This window comes from Charadrius vociferus, unplaced genomic scaffold (genome assembly GCF_000708025.1).
Source record: "Charadrius vociferus isolate BGI_N301 unplaced genomic scaffold, ASM70802v2 scaffold21, whole genome shotgun sequence".
Classification (NCBI taxonomy): domain Eukaryota; kingdom Metazoa; phylum Chordata; class Aves; order Charadriiformes; family Charadriidae; genus Charadrius; species Charadrius vociferus.
Genome location: NW_009646850.1, coordinates 231,656 through 247,515, shown reverse-complemented (window position 1 = coordinate 247,515; position 15,860 = coordinate 231,656). Strand labels below are relative to the sequence as shown.

General features: G+C 38.4%; 1 protein-coding gene across 1 annotated transcript in view; it reads left to right on the top strand.

Moving 5' to 3' along the window:
* The window catches only part of MGAT4D (MGAT4 family, member D), a 31,792-nt gene that overhangs the window by 6,786 nt on the left and 9,146 nt on the right, over nucleotides 1–15,860 (top strand). Inside the window, exons 4-10 of the mRNA XM_009894172.1 lie at nucleotides 2,371–2,511; nucleotides 4,398–4,531; nucleotides 6,785–6,831; nucleotides 8,838–8,951; nucleotides 10,255–10,330; nucleotides 14,576–14,687; nucleotides 15,626–15,756. Of these exons, the coding sequence (XP_009892474.1) occupies nucleotides 2,371–2,511; nucleotides 4,398–4,531; nucleotides 6,785–6,831; nucleotides 8,838–8,951; nucleotides 10,255–10,330; nucleotides 14,576–14,687; nucleotides 15,626–15,756 (755 nt within the window). The remainder of the gene's footprint in view (nucleotides 1–2,370; nucleotides 2,512–4,397; nucleotides 4,532–6,784; nucleotides 6,832–8,837; nucleotides 8,952–10,254; nucleotides 10,331–14,575; nucleotides 14,688–15,625; nucleotides 15,757–15,860) is intronic.

The following is a 15,860-nucleotide window of genomic DNA, read 5'->3' as shown; positions in this document are numbered from 1 at the left end:
CTTTCTTATCCTCTTTTTCCCTGCCTCTTTTTGTCTTGCTTATTCAATATTAATTCTGTGGGACTGTTCAGCTGCGTATAAACAAACGCCTGAGTGTTGGCAGGGTTGTGGCCTTACAAGGCTTAAAATAGAGACCATGTTGTCACCTACCAGTCTCCTCACAAACTGTGGGCAAAGAGTTCCTACCTAATGCACAGAATAGCAGTTGAGGAGAGTGCGAGTTCCCCTTCCCTCTGTTCTTTGTTCTTATTGGAGCCAGCAGAATATCAGAAAGTATTAAAGCTGTCAATTCGCAGGGTTCCAAGCAAAAATTTCTTAAAATTGCTGAGTGATTTTCCTTTTATCTGTACTTACTCTTCTGTTTCCCATTCCAGCCAAGTTTTATTGTACAATAAAATGAAAAAGTTTATTGTATGCAATAAAACTAAAGTCCCTTGCCCAACCCTTGATAGGCACTACTTCCAAATAAAAACGGAAAGTCCTTGAAAAGTTGTGAACATGGTTTAAAAAAAAAAAAAAAAGAGTTTCTATGTAGCAAAATTCCAGTGTATTTTATAGCAAAGCAAAGGGGGAGGAGTTGTGGGTCTCTTTCATACACAAACATCTGGACACATGTATATATATATATAGGTTTGGTTGGGTTTTTTGAAAAAAAAAAACAAAAAAAACCCCAACTGTTTTCTGTAGAGTGGGGAATCTCTGTTGAGTCCTAATTTTCAGTGTGAATATCTCTTGGAAGTTGAAAAACTTCAAGCAAATATTGCCCATTCATTAAGCCCCTGTCTTCATTGATCTGAGCTTAGTGAATAAAGCTGATGCTGTTCGTTTGTAAGACTTAAGTAACTTTGAAGGGTGGTAAGTTTGGGGAGTTACCTCACATGCCTTTCTTAGGAAAAATAACTTTCCACTAAGCCAATAAACCTTCTGTTGCTTTGCTGACTGTGAAAGGGTGAGTTTTCAAGGTTTATGCAGCTTGGCAGGCTGTTAACATGGGGTTTTGGCTAAAGCTAATTGAGGTGGTGTTCTGATATCGGGAAGTGCCCCAGCACCAGCCTCTGTGCGCAACTGACAACGTGTCTGGAGGAGACGCCCACTGACGTATGAATGACCTTAGATAAATTCATAGGAACTAATTTTCCTCTCAGGGCAAAAAGACATACATATCGTAGGTACCTCGTAGGGCGTAGAACAATTCAGCAACAGAGTATGACAGACAAAATTCTAGTATGAAAGCTATGTGCTGCCTGTGTCAGAAAAGTTAGATTGAAGCCTTTAGATAAGTGGTAAATAAAATCTGCAGGGATCTTCAGTTTTGTTTCCAAGCAGTTTTCTTAAATATTAGAAAGACCATTTGCTATTCTTGGTAAATATAGTCTTCATTTTAATCTTTTCAAATACCTTTTTAAAAATTGCATGGTGCATATCATCTTTGCCCCTATAGGTATCTTACATTAAACACAATTTTTTTTTTTTTTTCCAAGCTTATAATGATTTTATAATGATTTTAGAATTAATTTGTTCAAGGTTTTATTAAATTTATTTAAAAGAATTTTAACCACCACTGGAACATTCAGGAATGCTTCTATCAAGGAAGATCAATTAGTAAATTAATGGTATCTGGTTTTTATATGACTGGCTTTTTAAAAATAGGATGATTTTTATAAGGTCACACTTGAGTTATTCCAACATGAATAAATATTCTAATTATTTTCATCTTTATTTTAAACTAGTAAAGAAAAAAATAAATATTCCCTACTTGTCTCTTAACTACTACAGTCTTTTGTTTCTCAAATAGTTTCTAAAGGCCTGGATCTGGTTGGTTTTTTTGCCGTAGGACTTTTTATAACCTGAGATCTTCTGTTTGAGCCCTGAAAGCCGCACTGTGTTGCATTTTGGGGAAAGCATTTAAGTTTGTGAAGGAATTAAGGAAGTTATTTATCAGAATCTGTGTTTCTTTTCATTTAGAAAGCTGCTTGCCAACTGTGCAAAAAAAAAAAACAAACCAAAACTATTTTTTTCCTGCTGCTTTTAAAATAACTGCTTATCGTGTTTTAAGATGCCTCAATCCTGCAAGTGTTTAGGCACAGGGAAATGCAGGCAGAGCTCCCAGGACACGCAGACTTGGAGCTCTGCACCATCGCCTGCCTGGGGGGGATTGTGCTGGACGATTCTCAGTTTGTTACTGCAGGAAGGGAATATATATGACATGCAATCACTTCTGAGGAATAGTTCTGATTGAATAACCTTGTGCGTGGTAGTCCTTGTGCATGGTATTCTGCCAGAATTCATTTGAGGAAAACAGTTGAAATAATAGGCTTCACTGCTGTCTTTCTAATTTATGTGTATATGTGGGTTTGTTTTTTCTTTAAGATGATACAAAGTGGAAAGCATTAAACCTCACCAGAAAGCTCCCCGTGCATCTTACAAACATGTACTACTACCTACCTCACCTTCGAGAATATGAAGATGCCATTTTTCCAAATGTTATTTTTGGGCAACAGAGAACTGGAGGTAGGAAATAAAGTTTGGCTTATATTTTGTGTCTAATTATAATTTATATTAAGCTCTAGCAATGAAGCATACTCAAAGTTTGGAGGGGGTTTTCTCCCTAAACTTTATAATGTTGACAAACTGAATAAATTTTAATAGGGATGGTAAAAGCACTTTTACCACTCCGATACCAATTTCAAGTCTTCCCCGAAGTATTCCGATAAACCTTTTCAAATATCAACAAAAAATAGTCATAACTGAAAAGCAATATTAGTTTTGTTTTTAGTCATGGATTCATGTGGCAAAGATGCGTTACCTGACTTTTTTTTGCACAAAACAAATATGATTAAGTAAACCAGGGAGAATTTACAATTCATGCAGTTCGCTAAAGTTAGAAGCAAAGGGAAAAGTGATGTGGTCATTTGAAGGATATTAATAAATCTTCAGTGTAACTTTTTCATCCACATGAGAAATCAGCTGACACCTGCACAAATCATAATCGATTCCAGTGAACTATGATATAAATGATTAAGTTACATCATCTCCTAATTGTTGTATGATAGAACATTCAAAAGCAAACAAGGAACGAGTCAACTATTTTGCTGGGGTTTGTATTTTCTTGAAATTTTGACTTTTCTCTAGGGTGATCTATATAAAAAAACATTGGCAGCACTTTTGATTTAACTGAAAAAAAAAACCATGGCTGTGCCCATGACATGGGCTAGTGGTTCTACCGGTGCAGTGCTGTGGTTCTCACTGAGAACTATGTGCCCACAGATCAGCATGAGTATGCAAAAGACCACAGATAGTCAGCAAAATGCTTTGCAAAAAAAAACCCGCAGAAAACCAGATACATATACAAGCAAGCAAAAAAAAAAGAAAAAAAAAAAGGAAGAAAAGTAATAAAAGAGTGCTGCATTTGCTGCATGTTTCATTTTCATTTATTTGTACATGAAAATCACAATAGCAAGACCACACTTCAACAGGTACAGGTTGACCTTCAGTGTGTAAAACCAAACCAAACCCCTGCGGTTTAGCAGGTTACGTGCTGGGAAAGAAGGTTGGAACTTTGGCATTTTTGAGCTGATGGTGGCGCAAACAATGAAGCCTGGAGCAAGTCACTAACTGCACCTACTCCTTTCCTTCAAAATATGCTGCTTCCTTACCAGCCTCACGAGGTTTGGGTGAACAGGAATCTCCTGTAAGGACTAAGGATACAGGTTTACTGAGCCACATTTAGGTCACTGACTTCAGTAATGCCCTCACCAATGAAAAAAAGAGAGATCCTGCTTACAACCTGATGATGTTATATAGCACAGGTTTGCTACAAGTGGAGTCTTTGCCAGAGACAATTTCAGTTCCTTTCTCCTTAATAATAATAACAATGTCTAAGTTCCTTTCTTCTTATTATTGATTATGTCAAAGCCCTGGATTGATATCACTTAACCTGCTCAGACGTATTTTTGAGAGTTTGATTGTTGGATTCCTTTCTGAGATAGGCAGCGCTCGCCTTCTGTGACGACTTGTGCAGTAAGGCGGTGTTGGGTTAAATTACTACTCAGATCTCCAACTCCGTACCAAGCGCGAGCACTTATTTTGCAGTACCAACTTTTGAAACTCAGTAGCCTGCATGTTTGCCAGAGGCAGCAATATCTCCCAAGTTCTCAAAAGTTGACAGTCTACCCCATGCAGACCTGGTGGTTATAGCAAGGACACAGGTGTCTCTAACCAAAACTTAGCCGGAGGTATCTCTCCTTCCAGGTAGTAAAGCAAATGCTGTCACAGTGTTACAGGAATATTAACTGTCACCAAGTCTTGTGGTCACATCAAATCAAAATTAAAATGTAATTTCAGTTTCCCTTTGTCTGACTTGAAATTACATGGCTTGTGAATGTCTTTCTTTGCAGTCTCACTGGTGATGGGTATTCCGACTGTGAGAAGGGAAAAACAGCATTATCTGATTAATACGCTGCATTCCCTACTGTACGAGCTTTCTGAAGAGCAAAAGAATGACTGCGTAATAATCATCTTTGTAGCAGAGGTAAGTGTGCATGGAAAGGTGCGGTATTCTGATAGAAAGACAGTACGGAGATTTATGTCTTAGTGTCACAGTGTAGGAGAGGCTGCAAAATACTGTTAGCTCTGCCTTTGGGAGGGATTTCTTCAGGGCTGGAGGAGATAAGTGAACTGCTAGTGCCTGGTGTTCTTATGTGGAAAAAAACCTGTAACTCAGGTGGTCGAAGGGCAAAAAGTCCTATTACATTTACAAACACAGTTGTTGTAGTCAGATTTGCAAATAAAACCATATGGACTCATTAATTATCTCTGAAAGTATTCTACTTCAAGAATGAACTGTAAATCCTCCACAAAGAAGTTCCACAGAACCTGAAAAAAAAAAAAGTAAACTTACTCAGTCTAACAAAATTTCAGATTGTTTATCTGCTGTTTTGGTAACATATATCTTGCAAAGTGCCTTGCTATGCTGGAGCCTTGCCTTCTGCATGTGTATTGGCAGTTCTTGTGAAAAAGAAGACTGTTCAGAGACTTGAATGGTTCCATGTCTGGGAAAGTAAACACTGCTCAAGGTAAAACGTTAGGGGTAAATGATTTTTTTTTCTCATTCCAAAGTGTCTTAATCACATTGGAAACAGCTACAGCAGGGAATTAGCTAGTGATAGTTACTCGCAGGTAAAAAGTCAGTGTAGTTATTCAGACTTTATATTTATTCTTCATATTTCTTTGTCCTTCCATAAACAACATTAAATTTCATATGTGTACTCATTAACAGTTAAAGTTTGCTTTTTTTTTTAGTTCAGTCAACACCTAGATCAGCTTTTGTGACTGTCATTAACAGTTAAAGTTTGCTTTTTTTAATTCAGTCATCACCTAGATCAGCTTTTGCGACTATAATACTGTCAAACAGAATATAGTTCACTTTATTAAGCTAGGTCACGACTTCCACTTTTCTGTTTGGCTCACAATGATAAGTCAATGGGCCCAATTTCACTGACTTTAATTCCTCTTCAGCATAATTGTCAGAAGCTGAACTTATTTTATAGTTGCTGCTTCCCAATTAAGAAGCCCTGGCAATGATGAGCTTTGCCTAGCTGCCATTCAGATAAACCTTCTACTACAGGGCTTCAGGGAGCTCTTTGAGTTTTTAAGCGTTAACTTCCGAATACTACAGTTTCGTGGCACTTTTTACAAAGAGTAGCTTTGGTTGTAGTAATAGTCCGTTTCAGCCAATTTAGGATTAAACTGCCGTTGTAAGAATCGGTCCCTCCCCTTTCTCCCGTCCCCAAAGTCACGTTCAAGAAGCTTCCTTTTTTCAGCTGTGCATTAATCAGAGCACGTTGATTGTGCTGATAAGGGAGGTGATAAGAACATTTAATTGGGGAGGGGGAGCAGGAGTGTTCACTGATCATGAATCCACACCTTCTTTTTTCCCAGAAAGTTTCAGGAGATCGAGTTAAATGTTTACATCATGGATTAAGTCAGAGTAACTTATTGACTGAAAGGGAGTTTCAAAGTTGTTGGTATTTTTTTCTCATCACAGTTCTTTACTTATCACATTGCATCTCTGTTACTTATTACAAATTTAATGTCTAGCTGGTAACAATTGTTTGTGTATTTAAAAAAAAAATCTGAACTGCTAAGACAGGTATTGTATTGCTTTCCAAATCCATAAAACTTAGCACTGTTTAATATAGTTAACAGATGTGTTTTCTTCACTAAAACTGTTATTTTTTGTGAAACAGCAGCAATGAATAAGTATGCCCTCAAAATTTCCAGACTAAGAGCAGTAAGTTTGTTAAATTAGGAAGAAACTCTAAATAAAAATTTTAAGTATCGTTAGCTTTAGAGAATTTTGCTCAGGTGACTTTTCTTAACAGCCTCAGGCCTCTTTTGTGATTTTTGGATGATTAACCTGAAATGGCACTTTTTACTGATGGTTGCATGATTGTGCTTTTCTGGCAAAAGGAAAAGCTGCAGGACAGAATTTTATGCAGCAAATGGCTTGGCCTCCTGCAGAAGCAGCGAAAAAACAAAATGCAGAAGCCATAGCTGGAGATAGTTTGGTTCTGCTTGCAATTACGTTGGAAGTTCGGTTGTCTTGAAAACTCCATAGTGTCCTGTAGTAGAAATGCTGCTCTAACATGTTGCTTTTGTTTGGAATGAAAAGAACTGGAGAATAGAAATGAAGTTTTTGCTTGTAAATATTCCTTACAAAAGTTTTGCTTGATACAAAAATGGGTGACTTGAAATGACAACATCCCCCCCTTCTTTTTTTTAGGTGAATGCAGAGTACGTTAACAGTGTTGCAGAAAGTATTAAAACCAGGTAAGTCCCATAGGGTGTAGCATTGAACAGCTCGTAAACACATTTGGAGCTTTTATGGAAAGAATTAGAGCATTTCAGGGATAAATTACAACTCTACCACGCTGGAATGGAACTGCTAAGAAATGAGGCATGGGTGCGCTCTTAATACGCATATTGTACCACACTGCGAAATTCAGAAGGACCTGTACCAATTTATTTTCCTTTTCTTATTTCATAAATATGCTTTAACTAAGTAGGAAAGGTCTCAACTTAAGCCCCTGATAAGTATTTACTTGAACCTCAGTCTTTTCCCCATGAAATTAATGATGCAATTCAAGGCACCTGTGGCTACATGTCTGATGTCCCCACGGACTTTGCGGCCCTGCAGTGTATTCTGATGTCTGTCATGTTTTCTGGGAGTTTTTGTTTGCTTGTTTGCCTCTTTTTCATGAAGGCGACGGACTTTGGACAGCAATCTGATTCTATTTATAATGTTAAATATTGGTATATCGTGGGTAACATGAGATGGATATTGTTTGCCATGCCGAAATAATATAAGAGTTGTCAAATGAAGGCTTGAGTCTCGCTGCAGTTTTGGTTGCTCTTACTGTTCTTTCCCATAGATGTTTATGGCATCATGTGCACATGAAAAACCTTAGAGGTCAGGCTAAAGGCCCTGAAGCGCAGCTGACTGAGAGAAGCAAGAGATGAAATCTGCATTGTGCCACTGCAGTACTGGTGTTGCTGGTTTCTTTGGCGCACAAGCTCATTCGTGAATTAGTCACTCTGACGGAACCCCACTTTGGCCAGTATTTGAAGTGAGGCAGCTGTTCCCCTGTCTCCTCCTTTAAAATGACTACAAGAGAGCTCTCGGTCTCTGTATCAACGTTTTTTAGAATATTAACAAAAAAACAACCAAAACAAAACAAAAAACCACCAAGATCCCCAGAGAGGTTGTCCTTCTTCACTTTTGAAGCTTTGCTGCACGTCCTGCTCTACTCAAGGGTTTCCCAGAGTGTATTTGGGGTGCAGGTTTCCCCCAGGCAGCTCCTCAGGCTAGCTAAGTAATTGCACTCGCCGCCTGCCTCCCGAGGGTTTGGCTCAGCTGGGAGTACCGCAGCCACGAGGAGGGGAAGAGGCAGTCCTCCTCATCTCAGCACCGTTGAGCACCACGAGGCACAATACGTAGAGCAAATTAAGCACTTAGATAATTTTTTATGATTTCCTCATGGTCTTTGAAAATACTGCTGCAGAGCAGATGCTTTGTCAGTGTTACACAGTATTGAGATTCTTTTCTATAAGCGTGCTTGTGCTGTGATGTGCTTAATTTTTAATGTGAACCTTTTTTCATTAATCATAGGAAATGGGGAACTTGGTTTGGAGAACTCCTTATTTCAGTGATCCTATACCTAGTAAAAACTGAAGGTTTGTTTGTTGGGGTTTTTTTTACGTATTGTGGAGGAAGGGGGAGACTTGACTTCCAGGTTTGGCTCCCAAAGTTGATTGCACATTTTTTCAATTACTTTTTTTAATGGAAAATTTAATCCTTGGAGCAGAGACTAGACCCAGACTCCCCATACCAAACCCCCACCGCAGGACAGTATCATTTTGGCTAGAATGTAGAATTAGAGTTAGAGCAAGCGTAAGGAAGTGAGGAGCTCTTATGCAAGGGGGAGCAGTCGTGTGTCGGTCTCTATAGTGGATTTGGTTTTGAATTACTGCTGCATTTTGGCAACCATCTCAGGATTACGAGTAAGCATCTATAGATGCAGGAGGAGCAGGATTTCTGAGACACATTTCTCTTCAGTGTTTTCTGGGACTTTGAGGAGTTACAGTCATGCTTGTTCTGATTGGTTGTCAAAGACCCCTTCTTTGTTCCTAATTTTCAATCTTTGTGACTTAGTTTCTTTGGTAGAGTTGTCAATTCCACTTACTGAGGAGCAGACCTAACTCTGGGGAGCTGCTTTCTGTGGTTGCCCTCAAAAGGCTTTTTGAGGAATGGGGTCTCACTAAGCTTCTTTTCACAGCTTCCCCAGAGAAATCCAGTCTGGAGTCCTAGAGGTTATTTCTCCTCCTGTGTCTTATTATCCAGATCTTTCCAACCTGAAGAAAACATTTGGGGATTCAGAGGACAGAGTAAGGTAAGATAGCTGTATAAAACCTAAGAACTTTTGCTAAAAGTACAAAATGGAAAATTCTGCAAAAGTCAACGCTGTTTGAGCTGGTAACATTTTTGTATTTCAGAGCTAAGGGACCTCAAGTGTGCTTTTTAAAAAAATTATTACAGAAGGGCATCTTGAGAAAAGCTGTGCTGCCCATCAGCTTCAGGGTGAGAGCCAGGACTTCTCCTTTGGGTCGTGGCTCTAGGCACCCCACAGGTTTTAAACCACATGGATAATGACAAGAGGCGATAGGCTGGATGATCTGGTCATAAAGGGAAGAATAGAAAAATATTTCATGTGACAGGTAAGGGAGAGGCTCTGTGAACACGCAGCGGAAACCCCATGAGGCCCCTTAGCTAACTAGTATCAACTGCTGTGGGTTACTTAATGACCTAACTTCTGGCCATCGTGGACTTTTTAGACTACTGTTAATAGTATATCCTCACTGGCGATGTCATTCGCTTATGTGCCCCAAGTTCACTAAGGCAGAGATTATAACCTAACAAAATTGATTTATCGGAGGCAAGTAATTTTCTCTTGATCAAGAATAACTAATTTATCAGAAGCCGCCCCAGCAATGCCGCAAGACAGCTGCAGTACTCAGAGTTTACGTTGAAGGAGATCAGCAACTGTACGTATGCCTGTATATTGGGTTTATAGACAAACCTTATATCTTTCTGAGCATAAAGATGTTTACATACTTAAGTTTCAGATACCATTAGATTTCAATCAGATACACTTATGTTAATTAAATACTGATAAATTGCTTTCTAGTCTTTTAGCATTGATTATCAAACATCAGCTTCATCCTCTGGTAAAATGAAAGACTGTACTTTGTAGAAAAAACATCTGTGTTTACATTTAAAGCTGAAAATGAAATTTACCAACCTGTTTTCTGTGCTGTTTATCAGTAACGGCACTTAATTTTAGATTTCTAAATAATCATTGTGCATTGATCTCCACTGTTCATAATATAATGAGTAGAACCTTTAAGTCATTTGACGTGAATATATTTGTTAGATATTTTGTTTCAGGCTGCATTGATCTAGATCAACTTTTTTTGCTTAGTTAATGTTAATTTTTATTGCAAATTCTAATTATTTACAAATGTTTACACTTATTATAGAGGAATTTTTATTAACTTACCAATGAGTTAGAATACTCAACCTTGCAATTTTACTGTAGTGAAAAAACTGCAGAGCATTAGAAATGCTTTTATTATAGAAATAACTCTTGCAACCCCCCCAAAAAAAGCTTATCAGAATTTGCTGCTTATGTTTAGGTGGAGAACTAAACAGAATTTGGATTATAGCTTCTTAATGCTATATGCCCAACCTAAGGGAACATTTTATTTACAGGTATGTTCACATTATCATTAAGTAGCTACAATAGATCTGTACTTATTATTAGCTTTCGCAATTTTAATTTGTTTCAAAGGCCTCAATAAAAACAGCGATCTGTTGTCATTTTCTATGTATTTTTCCTGTGCTCTTTACAAGCGTCCACATACTTCTGTGTTTATATATATTTTGCAGCCAGGCACTATTTGATTAAATCCATCTGTACCTTTGTCATTTGTGAGGTTGAATAACAAGGTGACTGAAGCATGAAACCCTTATTTGATTAGGTTAAGGAAGCTGGAGTTTAATGTGTTTTCAGTTGGTGAAATATAAGGATCGAATTGTGCTATTCAGAGCAAAGCCTGGATTGTGATGGTCTGGTGGTAGTTATGGCTGTATTCAGAATTTTCTTAGAAAGAAACTATGCTTTCCTCGTATGCTTATCTTCATTTGTGTGTCCGGCCTGCAGCTGCTTCTCTCAGATGCTGGTCTGCTCAGGAAACTTCTCCATAGAGTACAGCTGAAAAGAAGGAAGACGTGCTGCCATAAAGATAGTTATCATCTACCTCTGTTTGGAAGCCTTATAATAATGGAAAGCAAATAATCTAAAAATCCCTTTCTTCAGCCTGGTACAAAGATTTACTTCAGTAATCTTAGGGAAAACTTGAACTACATTAGGTTTTATTTACTGTGTTGTCAGGAATAGTATCATTTGGGTGACCGATTTTGAAAGAAGATAAGCATATGCAATTACTCTTGATGTCTACATGGCATCACGAGCCAGGCAAGATCGTAGCTGAATAAACATTCAAACACTCATTGTAGGATACTGGTGAATCAGGATTTAAGAAGGTAGCTTTGTGAAGTCCATTGAAGCTAACAGGGTTACGCTGTGGATGAACCTTACCTACTGATCAAACATAAACTTTGAAAAAGGTCAATAAATTACATCAGTCATCTCATCTCTTCTACGTGAAGCGTCTCCTCTTCTTTGCCTGTCTTACCCACCCCCACCCTTAATCAGCTATTGCTTCTTTCGGGCTTTTTTGTGAAGTTTTCTTAATCGATAAAAAACTAAGAGAACTTCAAAATACTTGTTTCCACTTTTACTAAACTTCCTGGAGTCCCTCAGGGCCCCTTGAGACACTTGTAATAATGTCAGAGACAAGATAATGGGATTTTAACTTAGCCATAAAAGCAGGCATTCCAATCTCAGCCTAGTAGTGAGGAGATGCACTTTTTTTTTTGGGTCCGTGGAGATGTAGGTCATTCTGAAGTGATTAAACATTTCAAATCTGAAAGCATCTTTGAGAAACTCCGATACAGCAGTTTATGGGAAGTATTTATTAGCACTCAGATGAACCAAAAATAAAACATTAAATAAATCTGCTGGCATCTTCAGTTAAAATCTGTTATAAGCTTCAAACTTAGTTAATTTAACTACTGCTATCCTTTCTTTACCTCCTGAGTATTTTCCTTTTGGAGGCTGGGGGAGCTTTGTGTATTTATATATAACATATATGTATATACTGGTAACATATATTGCCAGCAGCACTTACCTGTACACCATTATAATTTCTCTAGTGTGTTTGTCGAATGGTTTGAAGTCCTGTGCAATAGCTCAGTGAAGTCATTAGGAGTCTTTGTATTGATTTTTTTTTTTCCTAATCCCCCTGCCCCCTCGACTCTCGGTCAAGCTTGTTATTTGGTAGAGATCCTAAAAGGAATAACTTTCATGGAAGTGCATTTTTAGCTGAAATTTTCTTTATGCTAGTGCTAAAAAAAAACCCCAACAAACCGAGCCAAAAAAAAAAAAGGATCTTTATAGAATGAACTATTGGAGGTTTGTTTTCTGTGGAAAATGAGAGAATAAGATTTTTCAGCTTAACAATCTTCACATATTTATTAAATGGTGATTCAAAATATAAAAATACCCTAAGATAATTTACAAAGGAAGCTACTTTCCAGCCTGATGCCTACACTTCCATTGTATGCTACCACTTTTGTTGCTTTTTCATTTTTACTTCTCTAAGACACGTAACCCGCCTAAGAAAAAACACCCATTTATTCATTTATTGTCTATCATTTAGGAAATTTACATAGCCTTGCTATTGTGCGCGTATCTTCTTTTCATCTCAAAGTACTGAAGAGTGAAGGGAAATTAGCTGCGATCATGTGTTCTGCTGGCCTTCCCATGGCAATGGGGCAAATGGACCAGGACAGTTCATATCTTAAACTTCCCGATCCAGCTGCATACATCCACTACATAATCTCTTTTGGTAGATAAGAGCATATAAAAAACAAGTGGCTCTAAGCTGAAGCCAGACAAATTCAAATTAGAATTTAGGTACCACATACGTTCATGATAATTGCACATCATATAACCTACTGAAAAAGAACTGATACTGAAGCAATGGCAGATGCTCTTCAAGAAGATGTGCTTTAATTGAACGCAAATTACGGGGCTCAGTATGGGGTTAAATAAACAACTTTTAATGGCCTGTGCTACATAGGATATCAAACTACATTCTCCAATATTCACTTTTAACTGTCAGCTTCAGAAAAGACTGTTTCAGACTTCTCACTATGCAAAACTACTTTCAGTTCATAACCACATTCACACCCGCTTTGCATCACAGCCTCTGTAATTTTCATCTTTACTACTTTTGTACACTTTCTTCTAGAGTTTCTCGATACGGTGGTCTCACTAGGTTTTTGAGATACTCCTTGCTCTGTTTTTTGTCCTTTTTTGGTGCCCCTCAATTTATCTTTAAGGATTCTCTGAAACTCTTTTTGATTCCTTGCTCTTCTCCCTTTACATCTAGCTTCTGGATAATCCTCTTAGCTCATTTAATTCTATGCAAGATTTCTTGTAAGATGATGTTTTGGGGTATTTTTGTTGTTGTTCTCTTTGCATAACCGTCACGTCACCTCAATCACCAGATCTCAGAATCTGTTAATAAGCATTCGTCTTTAATCAGTTTGTCTCCGTCTATCTATTTCTGTTATCTTTACCATCAGCAAAAGCTGACAGGGTTAAAACAGATCTCAAATCTTGTCTTTCAAACTTCAGTCTGTTTCCTCCTGGGTTCACTGTTGACAATGCATTTCTCCCCCATCCGCCCTACGCTTGTAGTAATGGCCAAATTCAGCTGAAAGCCATGGGGCTGCTCTCTCATGCTCTTGCTGCTGACTCTGCGCCAAGTCAGCTGAAGAGGCAAAACCAGCAGGAAATCATGCTTTTTTTTTTTTCTCATAGCGTTCATTTTCTACTTATTTAGCTTTCTGAATCAGATCCCAGTGCCACCAGGCAAGCTCCAGGGCCAATGAAGTACAGCAGCTGGATCAAATGAACTGTATCATTACACTGCGCCCCAACAACATTTTCCTGAAGGCTTTAGCCTCCTCTGCCTGTGTTTTTCACACCCACACCAAATTCAAACCTTGAATTACTTGCTCCTTAACTATTTCTGGAATTCATTTATTTCCTCTGTGTCATCAGCTCTAAAGTCCTTGTTTGGACTCATTATCCTCTGCTTTAGTAACCGGAACAGCTTCTGGCTTTTTCACATCCCCCATTCTTCTCTGAAAGCCATACAAAAATGCAGCTAAGGCCTTTCCCATTTCCTTGACGGATGTCAATCTCCTTTTCCAAGTATCCTTTAGCTGGCTCCACCGCTGTATTCAGCGTCAGCCTTTGCAGCACCTCGAAAGCTCTACGTATTCCTGTTCTTCAGTGTGCTTTGCAGCATGTTCCTTTCATGACTAGTATTCCCTGAAACAACTTGCTTTCTACTAGCACCTCAGTAATCATCCACAGTTCTTCTCAGTCACCTTTTAGGTACAACAAAGTCTGCCCAGGCTTCTCTACAGAGCTTTCAACCATCTGCTTTAGACGCTTCTCATTTCAAACAGTTTGCTCCCGCTGCTTATCAATGCTTATACAACTTCAGTACAAACTATCTGCTGCCGTATTCCTTAACCTCTATCTTTTTGCTTAATGTGAGAGCTCTTTAAGGTAGGCAGTCGTCCTTACTTGAAAAAGCGAGAAGCACTCATGGTGTTATAGTCACTCCTGCAAATATTTAATGAATGGTACTGAAACAGCGATATACGTAGAAGCTAAATAGCAATCCACTGTGGATTGGCAAAACTTCTGCACACGCTGTACAGGAGTCAATCACAGCGCAGTTATCATTTACATGTGGCAACATCACCACCACTTGCCTTCTGGTTTTTTTGTTGCCTTTTTTTTCCCCCCAGCTGGAAGATGATATTATAGCCAAATCTGATTATATGCAAAGAATAAAAGACTTTGCTGCTAAACAGTCCCAAGAGTGGATGATTCTCGAGTTCTCCCAGCTTGGATTTATTGGTAAGTATTAAGACCTCAGCAGGGTCAACTGGATTTGGGGTGGTGTAGGTCGAGTAGGTCTCACTCGGAATTGCATTTCATAGCATGGTGGGACTCATATATCAAAACTTCCGTGGCTCTTCAGGAAAGCTCCCCCAGGGAAGTCTTTTACTTTTTGTGCTCTTTAGAACTGTCTCTTCAATGCAGAGTCTCCTCAGCATAGGATCTAGTAGTTGGGTTCCCCTAAGAAGCAAATTGTTCCACCTTGCGGCACTATGTGCCCCTGTAGCGTGTAGTCTTCCTTTGGAGAATGGATTTTGAACTAGTTATAAAAAGTTCTTCTTCCTTTCCTTTGTGGAGCAGAACATGCATCCCATATCACAGAGAAGGTTTTTTATTATTTTTAGTAGTAAGTTTCTTTTTATATTTTTCTCTTCGGTTCTAATACAATTCACTTGTGACAACACCTTATAAGTGTTTGGTCAATCAAAGAAATCTAACAAAATCTGCTAATACAAATAGCGAGAGAACAAAATGAACAGTGATAGTATTTTAAAAGCAACATTTTTCATATTTGGGTCTTAATTTAAAGATATTCACTGTAGCATTGCCAGTGAAATTGCACATCTAGCGTTTTGAGGAATTATTCAGACTTCGTTTCATCTGACACACCGATACAGGTGACCGGCAGGTTTGTGTTTGGAACTAGGATATAACTGCATGCTGTGTTAGTTGACTGGTTGACTGTGTGAGAATATCTCCAGGCATGGAATGGAAATCTTTTCAAAATCCCACCAAGCTGGAAGATAAGCGAATCTCCAAAGTTGGAGTCTGGGTGAAATTTCCACTAAATAATCAGAATTACATCCACATGTTTCAGGCTGGAGTAAATATAAAGCTGGTGATTTTCGGACAGCAATAAAAATATCTGAATATGCAACTTCTTGTCTTGCTTTCAGGAAAATTGTTTAAAACAGAAGACCTCCCACTCACAGTGGAATTTTTTCTCATGTTCTATAAAGATAAGCCGATAGACTGGCTTATAGACCACCTGCTGTGGGTTAAAGTGTGCAATCCAGAAAAGGAGGCGGTGAGTATGTATATGAATTTATGAATGTAAATCATATTCAAACAGTCTCAGTGACAAAATGATTTCTTTTCACAAAGCAGAATAGAAATCTCACAAACCTGACT